This window comes from Microcebus murinus, chromosome 2 (genome assembly GCF_040939455.1).
Source record: "Microcebus murinus isolate Inina chromosome 2, M.murinus_Inina_mat1.0, whole genome shotgun sequence".
Lineage (NCBI taxonomy): Eukaryota > Metazoa > Chordata > Mammalia > Primates > Cheirogaleidae > Microcebus > Microcebus murinus.
The window spans coordinates 102,257,390-102,281,436 of record NC_134105.1 but is presented as its reverse complement, the minus strand read 5'-3'; the positions used below and the strand labels follow the sequence as shown (position 1 = coordinate 102,281,436).

Below are 24,047 nucleotides of genomic sequence, written 5' to 3'. Positions count from 1 at the left end.
CAAAGGGCCTTTCATGGCATGTCTGTGCACATCCACTTACCTCATTACCTCATTAAGAAGTGTTCCCGTGCTGGTCATTAGCAGTAGCTTCACCCCCCCCTTCAGCCCTGCCCTCTTCCTGCTGCCCCCAGCTGCCTTCTCGGGCCCCCAGATTTCTAAGGTGGCCCCAGACTGCTTCCCTCTCTCACACACATACATGCACAAACACACACGCACAAGGACCCACATGCACGGACATACACACGGTCACATGCATATACACCAGCGCAGGGCTGTGAAGTCCCAGCATGTGCCCGAGGCCTCCGACACAGGAGTGGGCTATGACTCACGGGCGGATCATGAGAGCGAGGCCTGGCATGAGTCTCTAGGCCCCAGAACGGGGGCTGTCTGCCCTCACCCCTGGCCTAGGCTGCCCTGTCCCCATGACACTTCCCACTTCCCCGCTGTGGCCTGGGTGGGCTCCAGGGCTGCCCTTGGCAGGGCCGGAGCTGTCCTCCAGCTGGCGGTGGAGCTGGCGGTCTCTGGGAGAGAGGGCGCTGGGCGGAAGTGGCTGGGGGTGGCAGGAGGCCAGGTTTTGGCGGGATCAGGTTAAGGCAGGTTTGGTTTCTGAAAATGCCAAGTTGGGGGCCAGTGGGGCTGGTGTATAAATCCCCACCCTGGGTGCCTGGCCACTTTGTTCTCCTTCCTGGGTCTCTCTCTGCCACGGGTCGGTGAGTACCTCTGTCCTGCTGAGGTGGCGGGGAGGGGCTCCGCCTTCGACCCTGCCTTGGTCTTTATCTCCCCAGGTTTCTCATTCTGGCTTTCTTGGGCCGATCAGCCTGGGCTTCTCTGGGTCCTTCCCGTCTGGGAGATCCTCTGTGAAGTGTCAGGTTTTTGAGGTTCCTCAGTGAGCTCTCAGCTCAGGAGTCACTCTGAGGCCCTCTGTTGGGTCTCTGAGTCTGGGGGTGGTCTTTCTTTGGGGGTCTAGGCCTAGGAGGTGTATGTGTAGGCGGTGCTATTAACAAAAGTCCCGAGTTTTTGTTTTTTGCAATGTCTTGGATTCTAGCAGGACTAAGGAGCAAGAGGGAGGGGTCCCACGTGCAGGCCAGCCTGGGCTGTGGCCCCGAGTAGCAGCAGAGCTCTGCCTCGGGGAAGGCGGGGTGGCAGAATGGGCCCAGGGCTTCCCCTGCCTCCGGCGTCAGTTCCTCTGGCCTCACCCTGAGACCCGCCTAGGCTTTCCGGGCTGGTCTGAGCATCCTCAGAGGCAAGGCCTTGGAGAAGATGACCTCTGAGGTCTGTCCCACCTTGGTCCCAAGGCACTGGACAGTTAATTTCTTTAATTCTAATCGAAACAGGAGCCTTCCTGGTGGGCAGGATGTTCAGTCGCCTGCAGCCAGCCCATGCCCTGTGTGCATGGAGAGCACCCGTGACTCAGGGGCCGCCAGTGCCAGGGGAGACACTCCCCGCCCTGAGAGCCCTCTCTGCGAAAGGAAACATCCTTGCCCAGGGGAGCTTGCAGTTAGGCGGCAGAGAGAGAGATAAGAGCCCTGAGTCTGAGGAGGGAAATGAATCTTTTGGGGAGGTGCCACCACTAGTCTGTGGCGGTGGCCATTGCCAGGTGGTGCAGTGGAGCCCCGCTAGCTAGCCCATGTGTGTGCGCATGCCGCCAGTGCTTGGCACAGACAGGTCAAAATGGGACTCTGGTCACCCTGTCATTTCTCTTCCCATAGACACTCAAAGGGGGGAGCCCTACCTTCAGGGGTATGTCTCTTGTGATTGGAAGGGACATGAGGCCCTACGCTTGGTGACTCCAGACACAGGGCAGGGTTTAGCATCTGCCTGCAGTGGGAGGTGGAGGCACGGCCCCTGCCCCGGGGGAGCCACAGTCCGAGGGGGAGCTGCAGCCCTGCCTTTCCATCCAGAGAGGGTCGGCGAGGTAGTCTGGGGCACAGGCAAAAGCGGGTCCTGCAGGCTGGGCTGAGGCCCCAGGAGCCTTGGTGGTATTTCCATTACCTGCCACCTCTGGGCCCCAGATCCAAGATGTCCAGTACCCTGGAGCAGGCGCTGGCTGTGATGGTCACCACCTTCCACAAGTACTCCTGCCAAGAGGGCGACAAGTTCAAGCTGAGCAAGGGGGAGATGAAGGAACTTCTGCACAAGGAGCTGCCCAGCTTCGTGGGGGTGAGTGAGCAGGCCTGGCGGGAGCAGGTCCTGGTGTGAGGGTGGCAGTGCAGGTTACGTCTCTCCCTCCCAGTCCCGGCGCCAGGGTGGGGCAAGCCCTCCCACTCTCCCTCGCCCTCCACTTTTGCTTCACGGCCCGCCGGAGTGGGAGAGGCCAGAGAACTGTGTGCTGTCAGGAACCTCAGAGTCTGTCCGTCTAATCCCCTCACTGGAGAGCTGAGCAGCCCAGAGCCCAGAAAGGGGAAGTGATTGGCCCAGGATCACACAGTGTGCGTGCTCTCTTTCTCTCTGACCTTCCATATTTACACGCCAAACTAAGCAGGTGTGTATGGAGAGGAAAACCCAGCTAAGACACCCACCGTGGGACATTCTGCAGAGAAACGCAGTCGACCCTCAATTTGCCCCTTTGTTTTTGGTTAAACTTTTCTAATCGTTTTGGTTGGTATTAAAAAGTCCTGGCCTCTTCCGAATTCACCCTCTGGTGAAGGGGAGCAGCAAGCTTCAGTTTCCTCATCAGCAAAACGGGATAATGGCACCTACCTCGTGGGGGCTCCTAAGGGATTAGAGCTGACGCATGCTTAGACGAATACCCAGCATCCTCTGCGTGCTCAGCAGGCGGGCTGCAGACTCACCGATGAGTGTCCGTCCCTCCTTACTGGGCCCTCTTAGCAGCTCCCAGAGCTCCCTGCCCACCATGTGCCCAGCTGCTGGTGGGGAGGGAGAGCTGGCACTGGCCTGTGAGTTTGCAGGGGAGTTGGGGCTGGGGGCTGGCTCGGTGTTGACCATATTCCCTCGTGCTTTCAGGAGAAGGTGGATGAGGAGGGCCTGAAGAAGCTGATGGGCAACCTCGATGAGAACAGTGATGAGCAGGTGGACTTCCAGGAGTACGCTGTGTTTCTGGCCCTCATCACTATCATGTGCAACGACTTCTTCCAGGGCTGTCCAGACCGATCCTGAAACAGAGCCCTTGACTCCCTGACATGATGGAGCTCTTGGGCCCGGGACTCTCAATCCCTTTTGGTTTTGTACTCAATAAAATTTTTTGTTTGTTGATACTAGTTTAATTGCTCAGTGATGCCCCATAATCTGGCTGGCTCAGTTGGAGTGCTGGAAACTCAGGGCCTCCTGGATCCCATTCCCTTCTGGGCTCTGACTCACCCGGAAATCTCTCCAAGGCCAGAGCTGTGCCTTAGGTCCCAGCTTTGGGATTTCAAATACCAGTGAAAATTTGGAAATTGAGATAGGTTGCCAACAATTTATTTTGCCAAATAAAGATATTAAAAAAGGCCAATAACAACGACCATCACTATCATTTCATGAAAGGAGAAAATCTGAATTCCAATAATGAAGGAAGGATATAATCTGGGATATAATCTAAGGACTGACCTTAGCATTCATGACTGTGAGCAGCAACTTGTACTAGGATCTACTCAAGGAACATGGATTAGTCACCACCACAAAGCTTCATTTTAAGGACTCCTTGTCAAATTACAGGCCATAGGCAGTGCTATGGTTTGAATGTGTCCACCAAAGTTCATGTGTTGGAAATTTGATTCCCAATGTGACAGTATTAAGAGGTGGGACTTAGAAGAGGTGATTAGGGTATGAGGGCTCTACCCTTATAAAGGAATTAATTACATTATAGTGGGACTGGGTTCCTTATTAAAGGATGAGTTGCCCCCACTCTGTCCCCTTCTCTTTGTCCTTCTGCCATGGATGATGCAGCAAGAGGGGCCTCACCAGATGCAGCCCCTCAGTCTTGGACTTCCCAGCCTCCAGAATCGTGAGCCAATAAAATCGTGTTCATTACACATTACCCGGTCTGTGGTATTCTGTTATATTAATAGCAGTACAAAATGGACTAAGACAAGCAGTATACCTGTTTTTAGAAAAGCTGTATTTCTTTTTACATCTGCTTTCTGATTGGCTGGCTCTAGTTTGAGTTTATTCCTTTTCTGTTGGTCTCTGCTAAAAGCTACTAGGAGCAAGCTCATGTCAAAATTCAGATATTTTCCCCTAAAACTGTAGCCCAGGTTGCCATATATTCTACATCTTAAGGTACACAGGTGACAATCTGACTAGATGACCTACCGTCTCATAACAAAGGTCACCAACTGTCCAGACTGAAAAGGTTAGGTCATCCTATTTTATTCTTTTCTACCTTTATCCACGTCTACATTTTAGATTCTTTTTCTTGATGGATCCCACTTCCAGTTACCAAATTCTCTACCAGTTAGGGTTGTATTACAGAAAACCTGAATAGCAGTGGCTTAAATAAATTGGTGTTCAAATGCCTTACACAACAAGAAGTCTGGGGCAGGCAGTTCAGGTTTGGTTCAGTGACTCAGACTTGCTATATGGTTACCTTTTGCTGCATAAAAAAATCACCCCAACACATGGTGGCTTAAAACAGAAATTTATTCTCTGTCATAGTTCTGCAGGCAGACTAGGCTTAGTTGCTTGTTCTCGCGTGGGGTCCTCTCATGCAGTTGCAGATGGAAGTTGGGACTGGAGTCAGCTGAAAGTTCAAACGAACTCAACATCTAAGGTAGCTCACTCAATATGCCTGGAAACATACTGGTTGTTAGCTGGGAGCTCAGCTGAAACTGTCAGCTGGAGTGCCCACCCACAGCCTCTCTGTGTGGCTAGGGTTTCTCAGAGCATGGCAGCTGGGTTTTGAGAGGACATATTCCAAAGTGAATATCACATAAGGCTTCTTAAGATTTATTTCAGAAATCCTAGGACACCATTTCTGCTGCATTCTATTGATCAAACAAGTCATTAAGGCTGGCCCAGATTCAAGGGGAGGAGAATTAGACATCCCTTAATGTGAGTATGCATAAAATTGATGGTGACCATCTTTGGAGACTATATACCATAGTCTATCTTCTAGCAACTGCAATTCACATCGCTCCCATATGTAAAAATCACTCACCTCCTTCCCAAGACCCACAGAGTCAAGTCAGATCCGGATAGGAATGAGGTTTCTCAGGGGCAGTTCCTCTAGCACAGCTCCACAGCAATGGTTCGTCTTGGCCTAAGGCCTGTGAGGAACCTAAGTGTTGAAAGGTGAGACAAAGATAGATGACTGCAATAAACGCTCCTATTCAAAAGGGGGTGGTGGTGATTGGAGGCACAAAATGGACACTGATTGATAACAATTCTGAAATTGGAATATGTACATGTAATCAGATTCTTGATCAGGGTTCAGTTCTGCTCTCTACACATGCCTCTTCTTGGCTCTTGGCTTCACCCTATAGACTCTTGGCTTTTCTGAGTTAACTCTTTCTTTTCCACAAGAAATGTCTGTGTTTGTAGCTAAGTAGACTTCTCAGGCAGCTTCTTGCCCATAGGAAGTTAAAGACCCAAAATCTTCTTTTTTGTTTTGAGCTCTCTCTGTACCTTTCAGTCCAAGATGATATAATTCCTTTAAAAATGTTGTGGGCTTCCTGTGCATCAATTCATAATTCACTTAATTAGACAAAAGACACACCTACAAATCTCTTTGAGATTGGTCCCTCTCTGCTTTAGACAGAAAGCCAGAGTGCTGTGAGTAAATGCCCTTGAGATTCTTAAAAGCCTTTTTGTCTGAAAGGGTCTAAGAGGCATACTTCTAAAATTATTAATCTGAGAAGATCTATGAAGCTTGCCTTTAAATTTCTTTGCAGTCTCATTAAAGGATCTTACCTTTGACTTCATCTTTACCCTGAGAGCCTTTTTACTGGCAGGGCCCTGGATTTGATCTTTGCCCTGAGGCCATTTATTACTTTGAGAGCCTTTTGCTGGCTGGAAGGACTGTACTGGGTCCTCTGTATTTCCTCTAAATTCTGCTAAAAAACGGAACCAACGGAACTAAAGTTCCTTCTTTAGTTCAACTTTTTCTTCTCATATTTTATCATAGGCATCCAGAAGAAGCCAATTGGCACTTTCACTGTTCTGCCTAAAAATCTCCTTGTCAGGTCCACAAATTCATTAGGTGCCTTTCTATTCTCATTAGGTGTCTTTCCATTCACATTAGGTACCTTTTCTATTTTCCACCTAACGACAGACAACAGTGTTGCCAGACATTCCACTACCACTTAATAGGGTCTCCTTTTTTGCCAGCCTCTGTTAACAGTTCCTTCTGTCCTTCAGATCATTACTAACAACTTTCTTGAGGCTCTTCCAGGTTTCATCCATTGTCTGGTTCCAAAACCAATGACACCTGTTTTGGTTTTTTATAACAGCAGCATCCAGCTCTTGTAGGTCTTTGATGAAAGATGCAAGGAGCCAGCTCTTGCTAGCTTTCTAAGCCTTTCCATCACTTCCTCTGTCACTACACCTAGGCTTACCTTTGGTCTGCATCCCAGGATATGTTGGGGAGGGTCTGACTAAATATCTTGTCATTTCACAGTGAGGGGCCTGACTTTCCAGGCTGACATATTGGGTCCTTACATCTTACTGTCTTCCTGCTACTACTTGGCCAACTCCACATTTCAGATTTGTTTTACTTGAGGTCCACTTTAAGATAACAAATTCACTACTAGTTACGAGTTTATTCAGCTTTAAGTTACAGAAAACTTGACTAATGATAGTGGCTTTAATCGTCTCACACAATAAGTCGGTAGTAGGCAGTTCAGGATTGGTTCAGGGTTCCCGAAGTGCCATCTGAGACCTGGTGTCTTTTCAGTTTTTTGCTCTTTAATGTACACCACATACGCTTTTCCCATCATGCATGTTGCTTCATGATGACAGCATGGCTGCTGTACCTCCAGGTCTCACAGTCCATGTTCCAGGTTGGAAGACAGAGTGAGGGTGAGGTGCAAAAAGCCTTTTCCGCAGGAGTCTTTGCCTTTTTATTATGGTAGAAGTGCCCTCTGCTCCCAAAGACTTCAGTCTGTATCTTTTTGACCTTAACTATGTAATATGGCTACTCCTAGCAGTAATCAAGTGTTTTTAGCTGGGTATGTTGACACCTTGAAAAAAAATAAAAAAGGTTTAATAATAAAGAAAGAGGGAATGGACAGGTGAACAAGTAATAGGCAGTGTTTTCCTGAATTGTTTCCTTACTTTCCTTGCTTCCCGGGAGACTCTGATGCTTGGGAGCGACTCACGGTGTAGCTCAGAGTTCTGCAGAGGTAGGAAGGGGCTGAGTGAGAAGGTGCAGGGACAGCTGCTTGCTCTTGCTTTCTGTCCTGCCTTGACTGTATGTCAGGGCTGGTCGGGCAAGGCTGGGCAGGCCTGCAAGGATAAATGGTCTCTTTTCATAGCAATAAAAAGAGAGAAGGAAGCCCACCTTCCTAATACCCTGTAGGAAAGGGAGCCAGTAAATATAGGCCAGGGAATCATGATGATGGTAATTAACATTTCTATAGCAGTCCTCAAAGCTGCTTGCATGCACACTGTCATTTCGGCCTCATGGTAACCCGGACAGGAGCTATCATTAGGCCCTTTTTACAGATGAGGAAACTGAGAGGAAGCAGCATTCACGGAGCGTGTTCTCAGGCCAGGCCCTCTGCCAGGCCTATGCCAGCATCACCTCGTTTAATCTTTGTAGCAATTGGATGAGGGATGTGCTATTAGCTTCTGCACTTCACAGATGAGAAAATAAAGGCTGGGAGTTGCATTAGGACTTGACCCATGCCTGGGAGAAAAGCCCTCATCTCTATGGGACACTCGGGTGGCAGTCTGGGCCTCCCTCCCCTTCCCGCAGCCATCCCCAAAGCCCTGGGCTTTGTGTAAGGTGAAGAGGGGCACCCAGGCCCACCCGCTGGTGGTCGGATTAGTACAGACTGTTTTCTTTTGGGTCTTAGTCTCACACTGGGTCCCGGTTTCTTTGTGGGGTTCAGTTCCAGGTTCTGGGGCTGTTTGCCTGGTGGACTGGCCTCAGCTGGCTGCCTCTGGAGCTGTCCCCAACTGGGTGGGTTCTGAAGGGGTCTGATTTCCTTACTTTCTGGGTGCTTTTTTTTTGAGACAGAGTCTCACTGTGTTGCCCAGGCTGGGGTGAATGCAATGGCATCAGCCTAGTTCACAGCAACCTCAAACTCCTGGGCTCAAGCGATCCTCCTGCCTCAGCCTCCCAAGTAGCTGCGACTACAGGTAGGCGCCACCATGCTCGTCTAATTTTTTCTATATATTTTTAGTTGGCCAATTAATTTCTTTCTATTTATAGTAGAGACGGGGTCTCACTCTTGCTCAGGCTGGTTTCGAACTCTTGACCTCAAGCAATCCGCCCATCTCGGCCTCCCAGAATGCTAGGATTACAGGCGTGAGCCACCGCGCCCGGCCTTTTTCTGGGTGTTTGACAAACAAACACCAGACTTTCCTAGCCAGTCCTAACAATCTTCTCTCATCCCACACTTTCCTCCCAGATCTCTGTGCTGAGGCAGAGAGGAGGCTCTAGAAAGGTCTGTGGGCCAGGTTTTCTCCCATTTTCTCTGGAATTACTGCTGGAGGACAGCCTCAGGAACACACACCTCACCTCCTGTCCTGTCCTACTGCCACTTTGGCCTTTGCTTTTTTTTTTTTTTTTTATCACCTTTGGCAGCCTATTACCCTCCAAGATAAGGGAGAGTGAAGGTAAAGGTGGGCTCTGAGAAAAGGGAGTGACAAAAATAAGACCCCCTATGCTTCTGACTTTAAGTTACTGACTCACTGCTCTCATCTGTGAAATGGGCACGATCTGTCATTGACTTGGCAGTCAAAAGAAGTAATAGGTCTAAGCTCCACAGGCTCTCCTTGGTCCTAGTTCAGATTCCCTCCCCACACTCCTGCCCCCAGGTCTGTAGCAAAGGCCTTTCTGGCTCCAGCCCCAGCAGTCAAATACCCCTTCCCATGCCTCCCCCATATTTGGCTCAGATGATGAGAAAGGAGGTCAATTGGTTTCACAAAGTTCATTGGCCCCATGTGGCTGTAGGATTGGGGTTGGGGTCATGATATCCTGGGGCCCAGGCCCTTTTGGCACAAGCACATGGAATGTTCACGTGCTTAGGATGCTTCATCGTGTTTCTCCCTGAGGTGCAGAACCAGACACTGACCTTCAGGAAGGTGACGTGGTTCCCAGGGGCCTTGCTGAGTCAATGGTGGTGATAGAGGGAACAGAGGAGGGGAGGAGGAGTTGGGGGGAGTGACTGTCAATGCTGTAAGAAGCAGCGCCAGATCAGATAGCACCTGCTCTCACCCTTCATGCACCCACGCCCAGCTCCTGCGGGGAGAAAGCTCCCTGCCCTCTGAGTGGGGTGCACTTCCCAGCGGTCAGCTCCACGTTCGGTCAGCTCCACGTTTGCAGCGGGGAGCTCTGCAGGCGAGAGGCCAAGGCTGCTGGGCTCAGCCCAAGGGTGGGAAATTGAGTGTGTGAACCGTGGAGGGTGAGAAGGGAGCGGGATCCTTCCGTTCTGAGCCTCAAGCCTCAGAGGGGTGGTGCATGTGGTGCGCATTTGGAGCCCCTGCAGGAAAGGGGGTTCAGGGCAGATGCGGGGGAAGAACTTGATGCCAATCACTCCAAGAAGAGCTGGGAAGACAAGGGATGAGCAGTAATGGCTCTGCCCACCCTCTGCATGGAGGCCGGACCAAATGACCTGGCGAGGGGCGGCTGGTCCTCTCCGTCCCCTCCCCCTCCCTGTGGCCTCCACTCAGAGCGTGTTCGTTGATTCAGGCCCAGAGGCCTCTGCCCCGGCGCTGTCCACAGCAACAGCAAGTGACACAAAGCACTTCCAGGTCGGATTCTGAGGGTGGGAATCTTCCAAACCCCTGTGGAGGCAAGGGAACGAAGGCACTACTCAACAAGGCAGAGGGCATCACACTCTCGAGGTCCGGTGGCAAGAGGGTGGTGGAGCTTTGCGGCTCTTTCCACGACAGTCCTCCAGCCCCCAAGTGCCTGTGCTAGACCCCTCGTCTCCCCACCTGCCCCTCAGGTGTCGCCTCCTAGAGTGCGCCCCGGCCCTCTCTCCAGTCTCAGGCTGGGTCTCTCCCAGTGGACAAACAGGTGCCGGAGCCCGGGGAGGTGCGCCACGCTGAGGAACATCAGAGACTGGCGGTGAGGACACAGCCGGAGCCAGGCTGCCGGGCCCTTCCCCGACCACACGTGTGCAGTGCCCCACTGCCCGCCGGCATTGTCTTTCTCTCAGCTCTGCTTTATTTATCTTCACAGCACTTATGTCACCAGTCCATTAAACATTTATCTGTCACTGTCTGTTTTCCCCACTGGACTGTCATCTCCATTGGGCAGGGACTTTATCTGTGTTGTTTGTGGCTATACCCCCAATGCCCGGTACAGGTGCCTCTAAGTATTTATATGAAAAATGAATGGCCCCCATGCCTGCCATCACTAGTTATGTCACCTTGGGCACATACAGTCTGGTAACCTTAAGTTACCTGCCTCTTGGTCGGCATTTCATCGAGCCATTGCCATGTGCTGGGCACTGTTTATTCTATGCGCTTTGTATGTAGTGACTCATTTAAGCCCCACACGTCCCTATGAGGTAGTCACTGTTACATCCTCCACCATGACAGAGGAGGAAAACGAAGCCCACAGAGGAGGGTGACCTGCTTACGGGGGGTGGCAGGTGGCAGAGCTAGGAAAGCATGGGTGGGAATAAGTGCTTGACCTACAGCTGAATTAATTGCTGGTGACTTCCGCTGCGTGACTCGTGATCCCTGCCCTTGGCTCCCCATCATTGCTTGCCTATAAAGCAGGGCTAATCACAGCCCTTCCTCCCTTCCTGCTCCACGGCGCACTCCCCTCCCCCACAGGGGCTGCGTCTTCCAGGGGATGACGGCACGGACAAGGTTTGGGTGCTGGGGACCGAGGTGTCATTAGCGCTCTGGCTGTCTCCGCGGGCACTCTTCTTCATTGGCCTGGGAGCCAACCTCCTCTTCCCACACTGTCTTCTGGGCCTGGGGCTCTCCTTCTTCGAAACAGGGAAGGGGTCTGTCAGGCTTAGGGATGATGGAGAGAATAGAGGAGAAAGACGAAGGAACATCCATTTCTGGCAATATGGTGGTCTGTACTTACTCTGGCTAAAAACAATAAATTTTCTGGATAGAATTAAACCAATCTTTTACAAAGCATTGAAGAGCTGATAAGGCAGTAAGGAACAAGCAGGTCAAAATCCTAAGTGAAGGCAGAATTGGGAGTGAGCAGTGCGGGCCCCTTGTGCTCTGTGGGCACTGACCAGCCAAGGCAAACCCGAGCTTTGGCTTTGATGGTCTGGGGAGGAGGGAGGACAGAAGCTGGAGCCCAGGGCTCACCCGAGGAGGGGACACAAGTGGGAGACACCCCCATGATACTGGAACCCCCAAAAGGCTACACACTCAAGCTAAAAGCCAGAGGACACCCCACCCCACCCCCAAGAGGACACTGAATGGGGCAGGGGGAGGAAAACAGCTGCTGAGGAACTCCAGCCACAGGCCAGCTTTCACGTGAATCTGTGAGACCAACCTGAGCAACAGCGAGACCCCGTCTTTACTAAAAATAGAGAGATTAGCCAGGCACCTTGGCACGAGACTGTAGTCCCAGCTACCTGGAGCTACCTGGGAGGCTGAGGGAAAAGGAGTTTGAGGTTGCAGTGAGCTACGATGCCACCACTGCTCTCTACCCAAGGCAATAGAGTCAGACTCTGTCTCCAAAAAGACTTCCCACAATAACTTCCCCCAGGTAAGCAAGCTGTTCATAGCCAAAGTGACTAAGCCCCGAAGTGATCTGCAGGCCAGGAAGGGAGGTGTCTCATCAGTTTCAGTCTTCTCATCTGTAAACGGGGGCTTAGCTAGCTACTCCCCAAGCTCCCCCCAGCATAGGGAGTTGCTGGGGTACAACCTAAGCATGGCTAAAGTGTGTCCCCACTTTGTATCCTGGGCACCTCTTCAGAGTGAAGAGATAGGGGGATGGATGTGATGGGTTAGCCCAGCCTGTCTCTTCCCACCATGCAGGAAAGACATGGGCAGGAGGCTGTCCCCAGTCCCCAACTCTGGGGAAGGGTGGGGAGGGGGTATGGGGAATGAATGGGGTATGGTGTTTGAGTCCCAGCCTGGGCCTTTGATGTGTGCGTGATAGGTGGGCGGGTGGGGCCCGAAGCAGGGGCCATGGAGGAAAGGAGGCAAGAGGTTTGACCTACTTGGCCCCCTAATTGCTCCCTTCCTTCCTTGGGAGGCTACAAATAGGCATGCCCTGTCTCTGGGTCCCCACAGCTGAGACGCCAACACCAGCGGTGAGTGCCAGCTGCTTGGGTCCTGCCCTAGGCTGGGAGTCAGGGCAGCTCAGGGGATCCTAGCAGCTAGCCTGTCTCCTGACCCAGGGTCCGGCATGGGGGCAGGGAGATGACCATGGCAGGGACTGATGGAGTAGGGAAGTCAGAATGGTGCATTCTGCGGTTCCCTTGCACAGCGAGGGGCTGTCGGGAAGTTTGGGCTGGGGGTGTGCAGAGCTGAGGTCTGGGCCTGGGGTGGAAGCAATGGGCGAGAATTTCTGGTGTTAGCCTTGGTTAGCTCCTTCAGCCTCCTCCTTCCCTCCTTGCTTTGTTTCCGGGGGTGTGTTGAGACTGGCCAGGGCTGCACAGGGAAGAGAGGATTCCCGGCAATCTCCAGGCACGGTGCTTCTGAGACAGCAACAGTGGTGGCGCCAGGCAGGCTGGCAGGAGCCCAGAAGGGCATACTGCACACCTCTGAGGTTCATCATTCCCTGGGACAATGGTCCTTTCCTCTCCTGGGAATCTGGACACCTTCCTCCAATCCTGGGCTGTCGCAATTAGACCCCAGGCAGTGCTTGGCACCCCAGCCCCCATTCCCCATTTCCCTGCGGCCACAGCCACGCCAGCCATTCGCTCTGAGCAGAGTTCCAGCAGCAGGGGGATCTTTAGGGAGAGAGTCTTGGCCCTGGTTGCCCTGCGTTGCAGGACTCCCAGGCCCTGAGGGAACCAGGAGTGAGTCACTGGCTCACATGGAAACAACACTTGCCTTCCTGGCTGCCTGTGGGTTTTCCCAGGCTGGAGGCATCATCCCAGAAGGGTGGTGGAAGGGACAGTGGAATTAGGGGCAGGCGAGCGGTCCCAGGAGGGGCTTCCCCTCTAACAGAGCAGGGTGCCCTACACAGAGCCTTCTATCTCAAAACCCGCAGGGGTCAGGAGGATGACCTCAGGCTGGGGCAGTCACAGGTTGGTAAATACCTGAGCTCGTTGACTCTCAAGAGACCATCTGGTTCCGGTCCCTGACCAGGCCTGGGAGGTCAGATTAGCCCCACTTCATAGATAAGGGCCTGAGGCCCAGAGAGGGTACATGGCTCACCCAGGTTAGCACAGCTAGTGAGAGACAGAGAGGATCCCATAAGTTTTTCCTTGAGCTCCTTGCAGCTTCCCTGAGTTGGGGGGAAGTGGAAGGGTGAGGGGAGTGATGGGCAGGTCGTGGGGGTTCCTCTCAGACCTGACCCACTCTGCAAAGGCCTAGCTTCTCCGAGGGCCTGAGGGCAAGGGATTGCCGGGAGTGCCGGGCAAGTGTCTCCCTGTGCAAGTTCCTATCGGGGAGGCGGCTTCTCTGCTGGGGGCTGCCTCTCATGGGGTGGTGCAGACTGGGACTGAGCCATTTTGGGGTATTGGGGATAAGAAGAGGTGGGAGAGAGTCAGGGCGTCCGCAGGAAGCCCCACTTTGGGCGGAGCAGGTGGTAGGATGGGGTGCTCTCTCCTCGAGGAGTTTAAGAGATGTTGGGGAAATGAGACTGTTCAGGAAAACCACAGCACAGTCAGGAGATAAACTGGGAGGGACTGGTGTGGTCAGGGGGGCTGCTCAGAGGAGGGAGGCCTGTGGGGCCTAAAGCCCAGTGGGGATTCAGACAGGCCTGGGAACAGTCCCTGGGGAACGCTAAGGGCAGAGGTGAGTGGGTGGCCGGCCTGGGACTTTGCTGTGAGTCAAACCCTTGTTCTGTGGCAGTGAGGATGGCCAATGACCTGGAGCAGGCAATAGCTTGCATCGTGAGCATCTTCCAGAAATATGCACACCGCTGTGATGACAATCACACGCTCTGCCAGGCGGAGCTCAAAGAGCTGCTGCAGAAGGAGCTGCCCACCTGGACTCCGGTGAGCCCGGGGTGCCTGCCTCCCCCATGGGATGCATGGCTTGACCCTGTAAAGACAGACCTGCACGAGCATAGCACGGCAAGAGGGGTGGAGGCTAGACTATGGGGAGTGAGTGGGAGGAAGGGAACTGACACAGTAGGAACCTCAGTTTTCTCATCTGTAAAATGGGATGCCAATCATCACACCTGCTGCCTCGCAGGGTCGTTGTGAGGATTGAGTGAGAGCACCGTGAAGAATGCCTAACACACATTAGGCACTCAGTAGCGAATCATAGGTGCTCAATAAATGATCTGAGAAGGGGGGTGTGGGAGGGGGATTGAAACGGGTGCATTATCAGGACAGGCAGGCTGAGGTGGGCCCCCAGAAGGGTGTGGGCTGGGTGAGGTGTGTCCACCTAGGAGCGGGGAGGCTGTGGGTGAGGCGGCGGGTTCTGCCCTTTTCATCCTGCCCTTCCGCCCCTCCCCACCCTGCCCTTGCACAGACCGAGTTTCGGGAGTGTGACTACAATAAATTCATGAGTGTTCTGGACACCAACAAGGACCAGGAGGTGGACTTTGTGGAGTACGTGCGCTCGCTTGCCTGCCTGTGTGTCTACTGCCACGAGTACTTCAAGGACTGTCCCCCACGGGCCCCCTGCTCCCAGTAGTCTCTGCCCCTGAGGTGGTCCTGGGCCCGCCCCCCACAGCCCTTCCTACCCTCTCTCCTGTGCCCCTTCCAGTCGGGACTGGTCCGGGTTCCCCCCATCTGTTAACCCATTTTACCCAGGAGGCCCAGAGATGGGCGGGATCTTCCCCCGGATGCTCAGCTAGCAAGGGCTGGAGCAGCCCCAGCCCACCCTCTGCGCCCTGCGCCCCTGCAGAGGCCTCCCGCCTGCCTCTCTGCTGGGGAGGGGAGGATGCGGAATCTGCTCTGGGGCCATTGAGGCTCAGCACAGCGTGCACAAATGAGACCATGATGGCAAAGGGCTTATTTAATGCCTAATAAAAAACTGGTGTCAGCTTGGCTTGGTTTGGTTCTTCTCAGAGGACACACCAGGGCTTGGGACAGAGTCCTGCTGAGATCTTTGCTCCTCTCTGGCCTTTTCCACTGGAGGAAGGAGGCTGAGGGTGGGAGTAGGGACCTCCCCACCGGCCCCGAGGGCAGCTTTGGGCCCTGCAGAAATGCGGTGGTCTCCAGGGTCCAGCAGGAGGGGGTGGGGCCAGCACAGGGACACCCGTCCTCCCACCCAGAGGAGGCTGGAGGGCCTCTCTGTCTTGCTGACCCCACTGGGCTGTCAAGGAGGGTGGGAGGGCTGCCTGAGGTTCCCGGGGGATGAAACTCAGTCCTCGTGACCTGATGTTCCCAGAAGAGGGTGGGGCCGTGGGGCTGGGTGGGTGTTAGTTCCCTGCCCGGGGCTGTGGGAGCCCAGAGAGCGGCACTAATAGGATTAGGGTTTCCGAGGTGTTTGCTCCCAGCCAGGGAGGGGTGCCCTGTGTGGAGGGCAAGGGGATAGCATGAGGCAGACCCCATCCCTGGAACTGCAGCCCCCTGAGGGCCTTGACCCCCTAGTTACGGCCTCACTCGATCCTGAGTGCGCACCCACACTGAGGGGTTCACCCTGCCACTGACTTCCCATTTCAGCCTTTTCCCCCCAACTCCCCACCCCAGCCTAGCGCCCTCTCTGCGCCTTCCACCTGTCCCTGAGCCCCCACGCTGCACCCTGCTCTGCTCCACCACTCCTCGGTCCAGGACATTCCACTGACCTTCCTGAAGGGGTCCCTGAGCCTCCTCTGGGTGCTAGTCTGTCTCCTGCTGACTGCCCCTCCAGGCCTTGCTCTTTGGGGGGCACTGAGGCTCCCAGCCCCTGTTCCCAGGCAGCCATGTTTCCAGGGAAGTTTACCACCCGTCACCTGCTGCATCTCCTTTCCCAGCTGCCTGGTGGCACTACTTCCTCCCTGTCCCCTACACCCCGGGCACAGGCTGCCCCTTCCTCCAGTTCCCTAAGACCTGGGGTGAGCTGTGCACATTGGGAGGTGCCCACACCATCAAAGTCCCTGCCAGTGCCCACTGGGGCTCACCCACTGCCCATCTGGCCTGTGGGGGCGGGGGGACAGGAAGCCTGGTCGCCAGGCTGGGCTGGTCTAGGGGGCTGTGGCACTTCTCACATCAGCCCATGGCAGGAGGGCAGTGTCTGCTCTCCCCCATCCCCTTCCAGGGGCAGGGCCTGGCTGGGGTATAAATAGGTCAGACCGCTGTGCCTTCCCCACTCTTCCTCTCTCTTCGACCTCTCTTCTCAGAGCTTCCTTCCTCTCTCTTGGCCTGGTGAGTTGCGTTGGCCCAACTGGCACACAAGGGATGTCAGCGGCCAAGGCTGGGGCAGGAGAAGGGGAGGCTGGTGGGGACCAGATGTGCTAAATGGAGCCAGATGTGAGAGTCTGATGTGGAGGCTTTGGGGTGGGGTGTGTGTGTGTGTGTGCACATGTGTGCGTGTGACAGAGAGAAAAACAAACAAAAGAGTGAGCAAGTGGCTGAATTCGAGCTCTCCGAGCGCTTCTGAGAGGCTCAGGCTTGCATGCTGCTGTGGTGTGTGTTGGTGTGTATGTGGCCCGTGGGCATGCACACTGGTTGCGTTTGCTGGCTTGCACAACCCTGTGTGTGCAGGAAGCAAAGCGAAGGTAGCAGGCAACTCAGGCTTTTGTCTGGTAGTGCCCTGTGAGCCTCTGCCCTGCACCCAGCCGCCGAGCCCAAGAGAGCCTGGCGTCCCCACCTTCCCCTTGCACCCCTGCCTCTGCCACCTCACCCTGCCCCACCCTATACCAGGCACTAGGCGGCTGTTTTTTTCCGCTACAGGCCCCTGGGCAGGGCTCCAGCAGCTCTCCCAGCGCTGGGACGGAGAAGAATGGGCTGGGGCGGGGCAGCTGTGGCTGGGCTGTGGGAGTGGACGGACTGAGTGAGCAGTGGAAAAATGCTGTTGTTGAGCGAGGCCTGAGCGGGGCCCCGGAAGCTTGCGGCGGAATCTCCAGAGCCTGTGCAGCAGGCCCTGCAAATGTGCGCCGCCAGGGGCAACGCGCCTCTCCCACCGCGCACAGGAGCTGAGCCCCGCGTCTCTGGGCTCCCCCGAGGGTGGGAGCAGAGTCTCCCCCAATACTCCTTGAGGGGTGGGAGTGTAGTGGGGCATTCTGCACATGCCGCTCAGGGGTGGGGGAGATAAGGGCGCCTCTGTGCCTTCTGCCCCCAGATCCTGACTGCTGCCATGGCATCTCCCCTGGAGAAGTCCCTGGATGTGATGGTGGCGACCTTCCACAAGTACTCGGGCAAGGAGGGTGACAAGTACAAGCTCAACAAGTCAGAGCTAAAGGAGCTGTTAACCCGGGAGCTGCCCAGCTTCTTGGGGGTGAGTGGGTGCTGTCTGCAGTGTGCTCCATGGTTGGGGCATTTCTGAGAGGAGGGCAAGGCCCTGGGAGGCAGCAGTCTTTGCAGAGCATTAGCTACAGCTGGTGTCAGTCACTGGGTGGGGAATGGGGGCAGAGCGCTTGCTCTGGCTGCCTGGGCTGGAGACACAGTGACCACCACCACTCGCTTACCGGCCCCCAGCAGCAAAAGTACTGGGAATAGGCAGGTAGGTTACCAGCCAGACACTGCCAGGCGCTTTGCACAACTTAACTGAGTAGAAAACTAAGCTCAGGGTGCTAAGTAATTTCCCAAAGTAACGTACACAACTGTGACCTGTACCAGGACGGTCTGACTCTTGCCATCCCTCCAACAATGGATGATGTTTGAATTTCTATTTGGCTTGTGGATGTGAAGACACAGTTATGGAGACATTCACACACCTACAGACTTTCTTCCCACACAACGAAGTCTTACATTGGTCTTGAATGTTCAAGTTTCCATATTGCTCTCATGACAATTATCTAATTGGATTATTAAAACGACCTTGGGTGAAGACGTGGTCCCATCATTTTTTTGGTGCACCAGGCACTCAGATTTCCTCATCCAAGGAACACCCTTCTCCGCTCTAGCTCAGCCCTGAGGGTTGGAGTTCCAAAGCTCGGCCTCCCAAAGCAGAGGCTGTAAGCCTTTTTGAGCTCTGGTCTGGGGGCGGACACCTGGTCTAGTCTTGGCTCTCCCCCTCTGGGCTTCTGTTTTCTATCTGTAGCCTTTTCTCCCTCCAGAAAAGGACAGATGAAGCTGCGTTCCAGAAGCTGATGAGCAACTTGGACAGCAACAGGGACAACGAGGTGGACTTCCAGGAGTACTGTGTCTTCCTGTCCTGCATCGCCATGATGTGTAACGAATTCTTCGAAGGTTTCCCAGATAAGCAGCCCCGGAAGAAATGAAGGCTCCTCAGATGCGGTTGGGGTGTCTGCCAGCTGGGGTCTTCCCTGCTGGCAGTGGGCACAGTGCCTCAGGCACATGCACCATGCTGAGCAAGTTCAATAAAGTTTCTTAGAAGCCATGAGGCTGTGGTCTGAGGCACTCTGGGGTCGCGGGTGGGGGTGGGGAGTGCGGGGACTGGAGCAGCAGTTTGCGGAGACTGTTGAAGGGTGGGGAGGAATGTGGAGTGACTGTGGGGGTGTGTGTGCGCGTGCACGCGCGTGTGCTCACAAGATAGAGTTGACTCTGAGTGGTGCCAAAAGCAGGGACAGGGACCCCCAGAGGCTCGGAAGGCCCCAGCTGTGGGATCTGGGCCAGCCCACTCATCCCTCCCACCTCACTCCAACCTGGCCTCTGGCAGGACTTTGAAATGAGGCTGGGATGGAGCTGAAGGTCACATCTGCTCCTGGCTGGGGCCTGGCGTGGAGTTTGCGTGTCCTGGGAGCATGTTGGAGGGAAGAGAACAGGGCAGAGCCAGCAATGGATGGGGAGGAGCGCTGGTGCTCAGTCCTGACATTTATAGTCCCAGCCCTGTCCTGCCGCCCTCTTCCAGATCCCTGGCTCCGAGAAGGATTAATCCTTTCCTGTTCATGCCCAGATCAGGGAGGGCAACACGGAGGGAGACCAGGCCGTTGGCAGCAGCATGAGGATACAGTCATGCTCTAACCCACTGGCTCTGTCGCCAAAGTCCCTGGGACGAGACTGTCCTCAGTTAGGAACCGCACTCCCTCAGAGAAGGACCAGCAACCTCAGAAGGGATGAGCGGGGCCAGACGCTGGGGTGGAAGCAAGGGAGATGGTGGGGAGGGACCATAAATTTGGAGACAAAATTCCAGACATATGATGTGAGGAAGGAAATTGAGGTTCCCCCAGAAAACATGAGGCTTGACGTTGCTCCCCCTTAGGGTAGGTTAGAGGTAAGTGGCTCCGGGGTGCAGCAGGTGGGCTGGTGTTAGACTCCAAGGCCATGCCTGGTGACACGGGACCTTTGAGGAAGAGGTGTGGAGAGGGCAGGGCCAGAGGCTGAGGGTTTGGCCCCCCTGACCTCTCACGCTTCCCCTGTCCTCTCATGGCATCGAACTTTCTCCCAGCTTTCAGAGGAGTGGGGTGGGAACACACACGTTCCCTCAGAGTCTGACTACGGAGACTCTGGTCGAATTCTGGTTCAGGAACAAGTTGGCCTCCCCGCCCCATTCGTTCTGCCCACCTGCCCTGGCAGGGCCTGCCCTGGGCCTCCCCTGGGCATCACTCTTCACTTCAGAAACTCCTGCTGCTTAGCGACCAGTGCCAGCTGCCTCTTGCCTCCCCAGCCAGGGGTGGGGTGAGCGGGGAAGCAGGGGACCTGGGCAGCTGGGTGGGACCGCACAGTGGTAGACACTAAGCCCCGGACTCACTTCTGGTCTTGCATTGGGCTGGGTGGTGGCAGAACAACGTCCGAGTGTGTCCAGGGTATGGGCAACTCTCCTGACCCCTATGCTACTCATGACTGCAGCCTGAACCTGGACGCCTCCCCAGTCCTCATCCCCTACCCCACTACTGGACCACAGCCCTCTCCTGGCTCCCCTCCGCTGGGGACCCTCCTCAGTCCTGACTCAGTCCTCCACGCCAAGAGTCTCCCACAAGTCCTTTCCCCAAAGGCCAGCGGGGCTTATAACAAAGCATTCACTTAGAAGCCCTTTCAAAGCCTTCAGTTCCATACTAGCCGATGACCTTGACCATGCCCTTGGCAGGGAACATCTTCCCCCATGAATCCCCATCTTGGGGTGTGTCTTCTCTTCTCTTGCAGTGGGTGGCAGGATGGGTGGGGGGTTCCCAATGTGGCGGGTGCCCTAGACATGGGGAGATGCCCTGTGTTGGGCCCACACCTCTTAGGTTTTCTCTCCAGGACAGCCTGACTTCCCCTCTTCTGCCTATTTTTTGTGTCAGATTTCAGACTGTGAGTTCTGATTTCTGGTTGCAAGATGGGGCTTCTGGGACTGAAGACGTGTGCCATGGTGAGCTCAGTGTGTCCCCTGCCCCATCTGTAAACAAGGAGGGTGAGGTAGGCAGAGGGGTTTTCTCCCCAGCTGCATCCCGGGAGGCTCTCACCTGGGCGTCTGGCGTCCCTGACCCTTTCTCATTGGCCCTCCCTCTCCCTGGGTTTCCTGGGGACTGGGACTGAGGGAATAAAGGCAGAGAGCGGCGGGAGGGAGGCTGTGTCTGCTGTCTGGGTTCTGAGCTTGCTTCCTCCCTGGTGAGTCCTTCCTTCTTATCCCCCTGTTCATCTCTCTGGTGGGCCACACGGGGTGATGAGGGTGACAAGTGGTGGTGACCTACCCCGAGGAATGGCTGGCCCCACGAGTGAGCAAGTGCTCAGAGAGGAGAGGGCAGAGTATTTGGAACTGTGGTTGTCAGAGCTTCCTGAGAAGTGGCTCTGGGGTGGAGGTGGGGATCAGAACCGTGAGGATGCCCCTGCAGACACCCAGAGGCCCTTGCGGTCCTGGCTGAGTCTCCCTGAGGTGGGAGAAGGTGAAGTTTTTGGGTAGTGGGAGGCAAATGACAGGTCCAGTTCAAGAATCACAGGGTGGGCTCTGGGCTGGAGGGGAGGGCCCGCTGCAGGATTTATCTGAAGCCCTCAGGTTCCATGGGTGTTTCCTCCTTCTCTACGGGGGAAGTGGTTTTCATGTCTGAGTCACCGAGCCTGCCTCTTCCCTTGAGCATGGGTAGCCCAAGCTCTAGACCCAGACTTCAGAATGATCCTGGATTGTCAGTAGGCCCTGCTCCCCTCCTGCCTCCCGGCCAGTCTGTGTGTGTTCTCTGGGCGGAGGCTGGAGACCAGTGGGGCAAGCCCGATCACCCCCTGCTGCTTCCTGCTGACACCTTGCCTTCCAGTTCCAGCCCAGCCCCCTCTGACCCCTGGACCCTCTCTTTGCCCTGTTCCCTACTTTAATAATGGGACACTCCCTGATATCAGGTGATTCAGGCACTGGGGCAGAGGAAAGTGACTAAGATGGGAACTGCTTCTGCAAAACCAGTGCCCGAGCTGCATGGGGCAGAAAGAAAATCCTGACCCTTCATCTGCTCCACCACCTGCCACCAGTTCTTTTGGGAAGGTCATCTTGTCATTGCTCTACCCCAGGCCCCTTTTCAACATCTCCTAAGCAGGAGACTCTGCAGTCTCCTCTCACGGCACCGGCTGCTCCAGAGTTGCCTCCGGTCCCATCAGCCCCTGTTGGGATCCACATGGGTCCTGTGGTTGGTGGTCTCAGCATGGGTTGCCGTCTCTGGTCCTTTGAGGGAGGGGCCTTGGGAGTGGGCTGGTGGTGGTGGTGGTGGTGGCAGAAGGTCTGGCTTCCTGAAGAGAGTGCTCTTCCCCTTGTCCCCTTCCAGAGCTGCACGCTGTGATGGAGACTCCTCTCGAGAAGGCGCTGACCACTATGGTCACTACTTTCCACAAGTACTCGGGGAGAGAGGGTAGCAAACTGACCCTGAGTAGGAAGGAACTTAAGGAACTGATCAAGAACGAGCTGTGTCTTGGGGAGGTAGGTGACTGTCCCCTCATCCTCCACCCCAAAGTCTGAGTGCTCCCTGTCGGGGACAGACTTGCCCTCAGGGCACTCTAGCCGAAGCCGGGGCAGGCAGGCCAAAGGGTATGGACTGAGACTGAAGGAAGAGGGTGGACATCTTGGGCCAACAGGACTCCAGCCCTCTGTGCTGGGGGACGAGTTAGGGTCTCCCTGGGAAAGAGGAGGGGCTGGGTCTGGAGGGTGGACTGTGGTGTGCCAGGGCTTAGAGGGCGAGATCAAGGAGCCTTCGGTGGGGGCAGGCTCTGGCAGCAGCAGGTGGTAAAGGCATCCAGGGTGTCCAGGCCGAGCTGTGCACAGCTCAAGGGTGGGGACCCTGCCTGATTCTCCCCTGTGTGCCCGGCATGGCCGGGGCTCTCAGCAGGTGTTGACACCTGAACCAAGAGGATAATTTATAAACACAGGGTAACAAGGCGACAACTGATTCTCCTAGGCGGAGATGGTGGGAGGGAGGCGACTGACACAGGGGAAGGCCCATGAGGTGGATATTATAATATGCATATTTTTACAGTTAAAAAAACTGAGGTCCAGACACATCAAATAACTTGTCCAAGGACACTGGCTAGTGAGAAGCTGGGAGAATTCCAGTCCAGGGATGTGACCCCTTTAAAGTTCATCTTGGGGGGTCCTATCACATCCTGAACCCTGGTAGGGCTCCCCAGAGAGAAGTCTTGAGATTGTGCCCCCACGGGCAAGGGAACGAAGTGTGTGTCCCCAGGCCTGCTCTCCCGCCTTCCTGCCAGGCTGTCTGCATCCTGGAGTTAATGAGGGCAGAGGGAGGGGCCGCAGGTCCAGCAGGGGTTAATTACTGGGGGACAGAGGCCCAGGGGAGGGCCTGGCTATAACAGGAGCACAGCCTGGGGACTAGGATCACGTCACAGAGAGGCAGTTTCCATCGGGGTATGTCCCGACATCCCATCTCCTGTGAAAACCCGGAGCTGAGGGCAATGAAGAGAGGAGGGCAGGATCAGCCTGTCTGCATTTTCTTCCTGTTCCACCCTAAGGACCCTGTCTCCATCCTCCTGGGGGTGGGATAGGCTGGGAGGACAGACAACCAGACAGAGAGCACCACTGGGCACTAGGCCCTCCTCTCAACACAGCTCTCCTAGCAGGGAGGGATGCCGTGACTTCTCAGCGCCAAGGCACTGTTCTCATGGAGAGCCGTGTTCTCTGTCCATGAGACACCCACACCTGCCTCACCCTGCCCTGGCTTGGGCTAGAGTTCATTCTCAACTAGCCCCTAAAATGGGGACAGAGTAAGTTGGAGACTCAGGTAATGCTCAGTGCCACATAGCCACCAAGCTGTTTCAATTAGGTGTTGGTATAAAATCTAGGTTCTTATTTCTTTGGGTGGGGGAGGGTGTTGAGAAGAAGGGAGCCTAGGCTAGTGTTCCTGGTGTAATTTATTTAGATTCAGGAGTCAGGTCACTGAGCCCATACCTGGTGCCACGCCCTTTGCTAGGTGTGGGCTGGGGACGGGCTCTGGGGGGTCGAGATGCTCATAGTGTCCTGACTCAGCTGAGGATCACCCTGAGGCCGTGTGTGTGTGCACGTGCACGCGAGTCACCCTGCAGTGCTGGGGCAGGGCTGGGAGGGGTTCCTAAACTGTCCGCCCCCTGCTCTGGCAGAAGATGAAGGAGAGCAGCATCGACGACCTGATGAAGAGCCTGGACAAAAACAGCGACCAGGAGATCGACTTCAAGGAGTACTCAGTGTTCCTGACCACACTGTGCATGGCCTACAATGACTTCTTCCTAGAGGAAAACAAGTGACCGGGCTCCCCCCTGTCCTCGTCACCAGCCCCTTGCCCCTGACCTGTGCAGTGCCTCTCCAGACCCTCTTTGGCCCCAGCCCGCTTCTCCCTCCCACGTGGACCCTTCCAGCAGAGGAAATAAAGATTTTCCATTCCTGGTATTTGGGGGCTGGTT

At 55.0% G+C, this 24,047-nt stretch overlaps 4 protein-coding genes across 5 annotated transcripts; all 4 read left to right on the top strand.

The window, feature by feature from the left end:
• Nucleotides 1–557: 557 nt before the first annotated feature.
• LOC105885936 (protein S100-A2) lies at nucleotides 558–3,213 on the top strand. Its single transcript, XM_012791272.3, has 3 exons — nucleotides 558–710; nucleotides 2,013–2,160; nucleotides 2,965–3,213. The coding sequence occupies exons 1-3, from the start codon at nucleotides 613–615 to the stop codon at nucleotides 3,115–3,117; spliced, it is 399 nt and encodes a 132-aa protein (XP_012646726.2). The 5' UTR covers nucleotides 558–612; the 3' UTR covers nucleotides 3,118–3,213.
• Nucleotides 3,214–13,099: 9,886 nt separating this feature from the next.
• On the top strand, nucleotides 13,100–15,191 carry S100A3 (S100 calcium binding protein A3). The gene is made up of 3 exons (XM_012791263.2): nucleotides 13,100–13,286; nucleotides 14,056–14,201; nucleotides 14,683–15,191. The coding sequence occupies exons 2-3, from the start codon at nucleotides 14,061–14,063 to the stop codon at nucleotides 14,845–14,847; spliced, it is 306 nt and encodes a 101-aa protein (XP_012646717.1). The 5' UTR covers nucleotides 13,100–13,286; nucleotides 14,056–14,060; the 3' UTR covers nucleotides 14,848–15,191.
• A 1,153-nt stretch (nucleotides 15,192–16,344) lies between these two features.
• Nucleotides 16,345–18,639, top strand: LOC105885931 (protein S100-A4). The gene is made up of 3 exons (XM_012791262.3): nucleotides 16,345–16,502; nucleotides 17,419–17,574; nucleotides 18,356–18,639. Exons 2-3 carry the CDS (start codon nucleotides 17,434–17,436, stop codon nucleotides 18,518–18,520), a joined length of 306 nt encoding a protein of 101 aa, XP_012646716.1. The 5' UTR covers nucleotides 16,345–16,502; nucleotides 17,419–17,433; the 3' UTR covers nucleotides 18,521–18,639.
• Nucleotides 18,640–20,708: 2,069 nt separating this feature from the next.
• Nucleotides 20,709–24,024, top strand: S100A5 (S100 calcium binding protein A5). 2 transcript variants are annotated; one of them, XM_012791250.3, is made up of 3 exons: nucleotides 20,709–20,789; nucleotides 21,926–22,077; nucleotides 23,748–24,024. In XM_012791250.3, exons 2-3 carry the CDS (start codon nucleotides 21,940–21,942, stop codon nucleotides 23,889–23,891), a joined length of 282 nt encoding a protein of 93 aa, XP_012646704.1. In that variant the 5' UTR covers nucleotides 20,709–20,789; nucleotides 21,926–21,939; the 3' UTR covers nucleotides 23,892–24,024. The 2 variants fall into 2 exon arrangements, with proteins under 2 accessions (XP_012646704.1, XP_012646702.1); XM_012791248.2 differs by lacking the exon at nucleotides 20,709–20,789 and adding an exon at nucleotides 21,569–21,648.
• The last annotated feature ends 23 nt before the right edge of the window (nucleotides 24,025–24,047 follow it).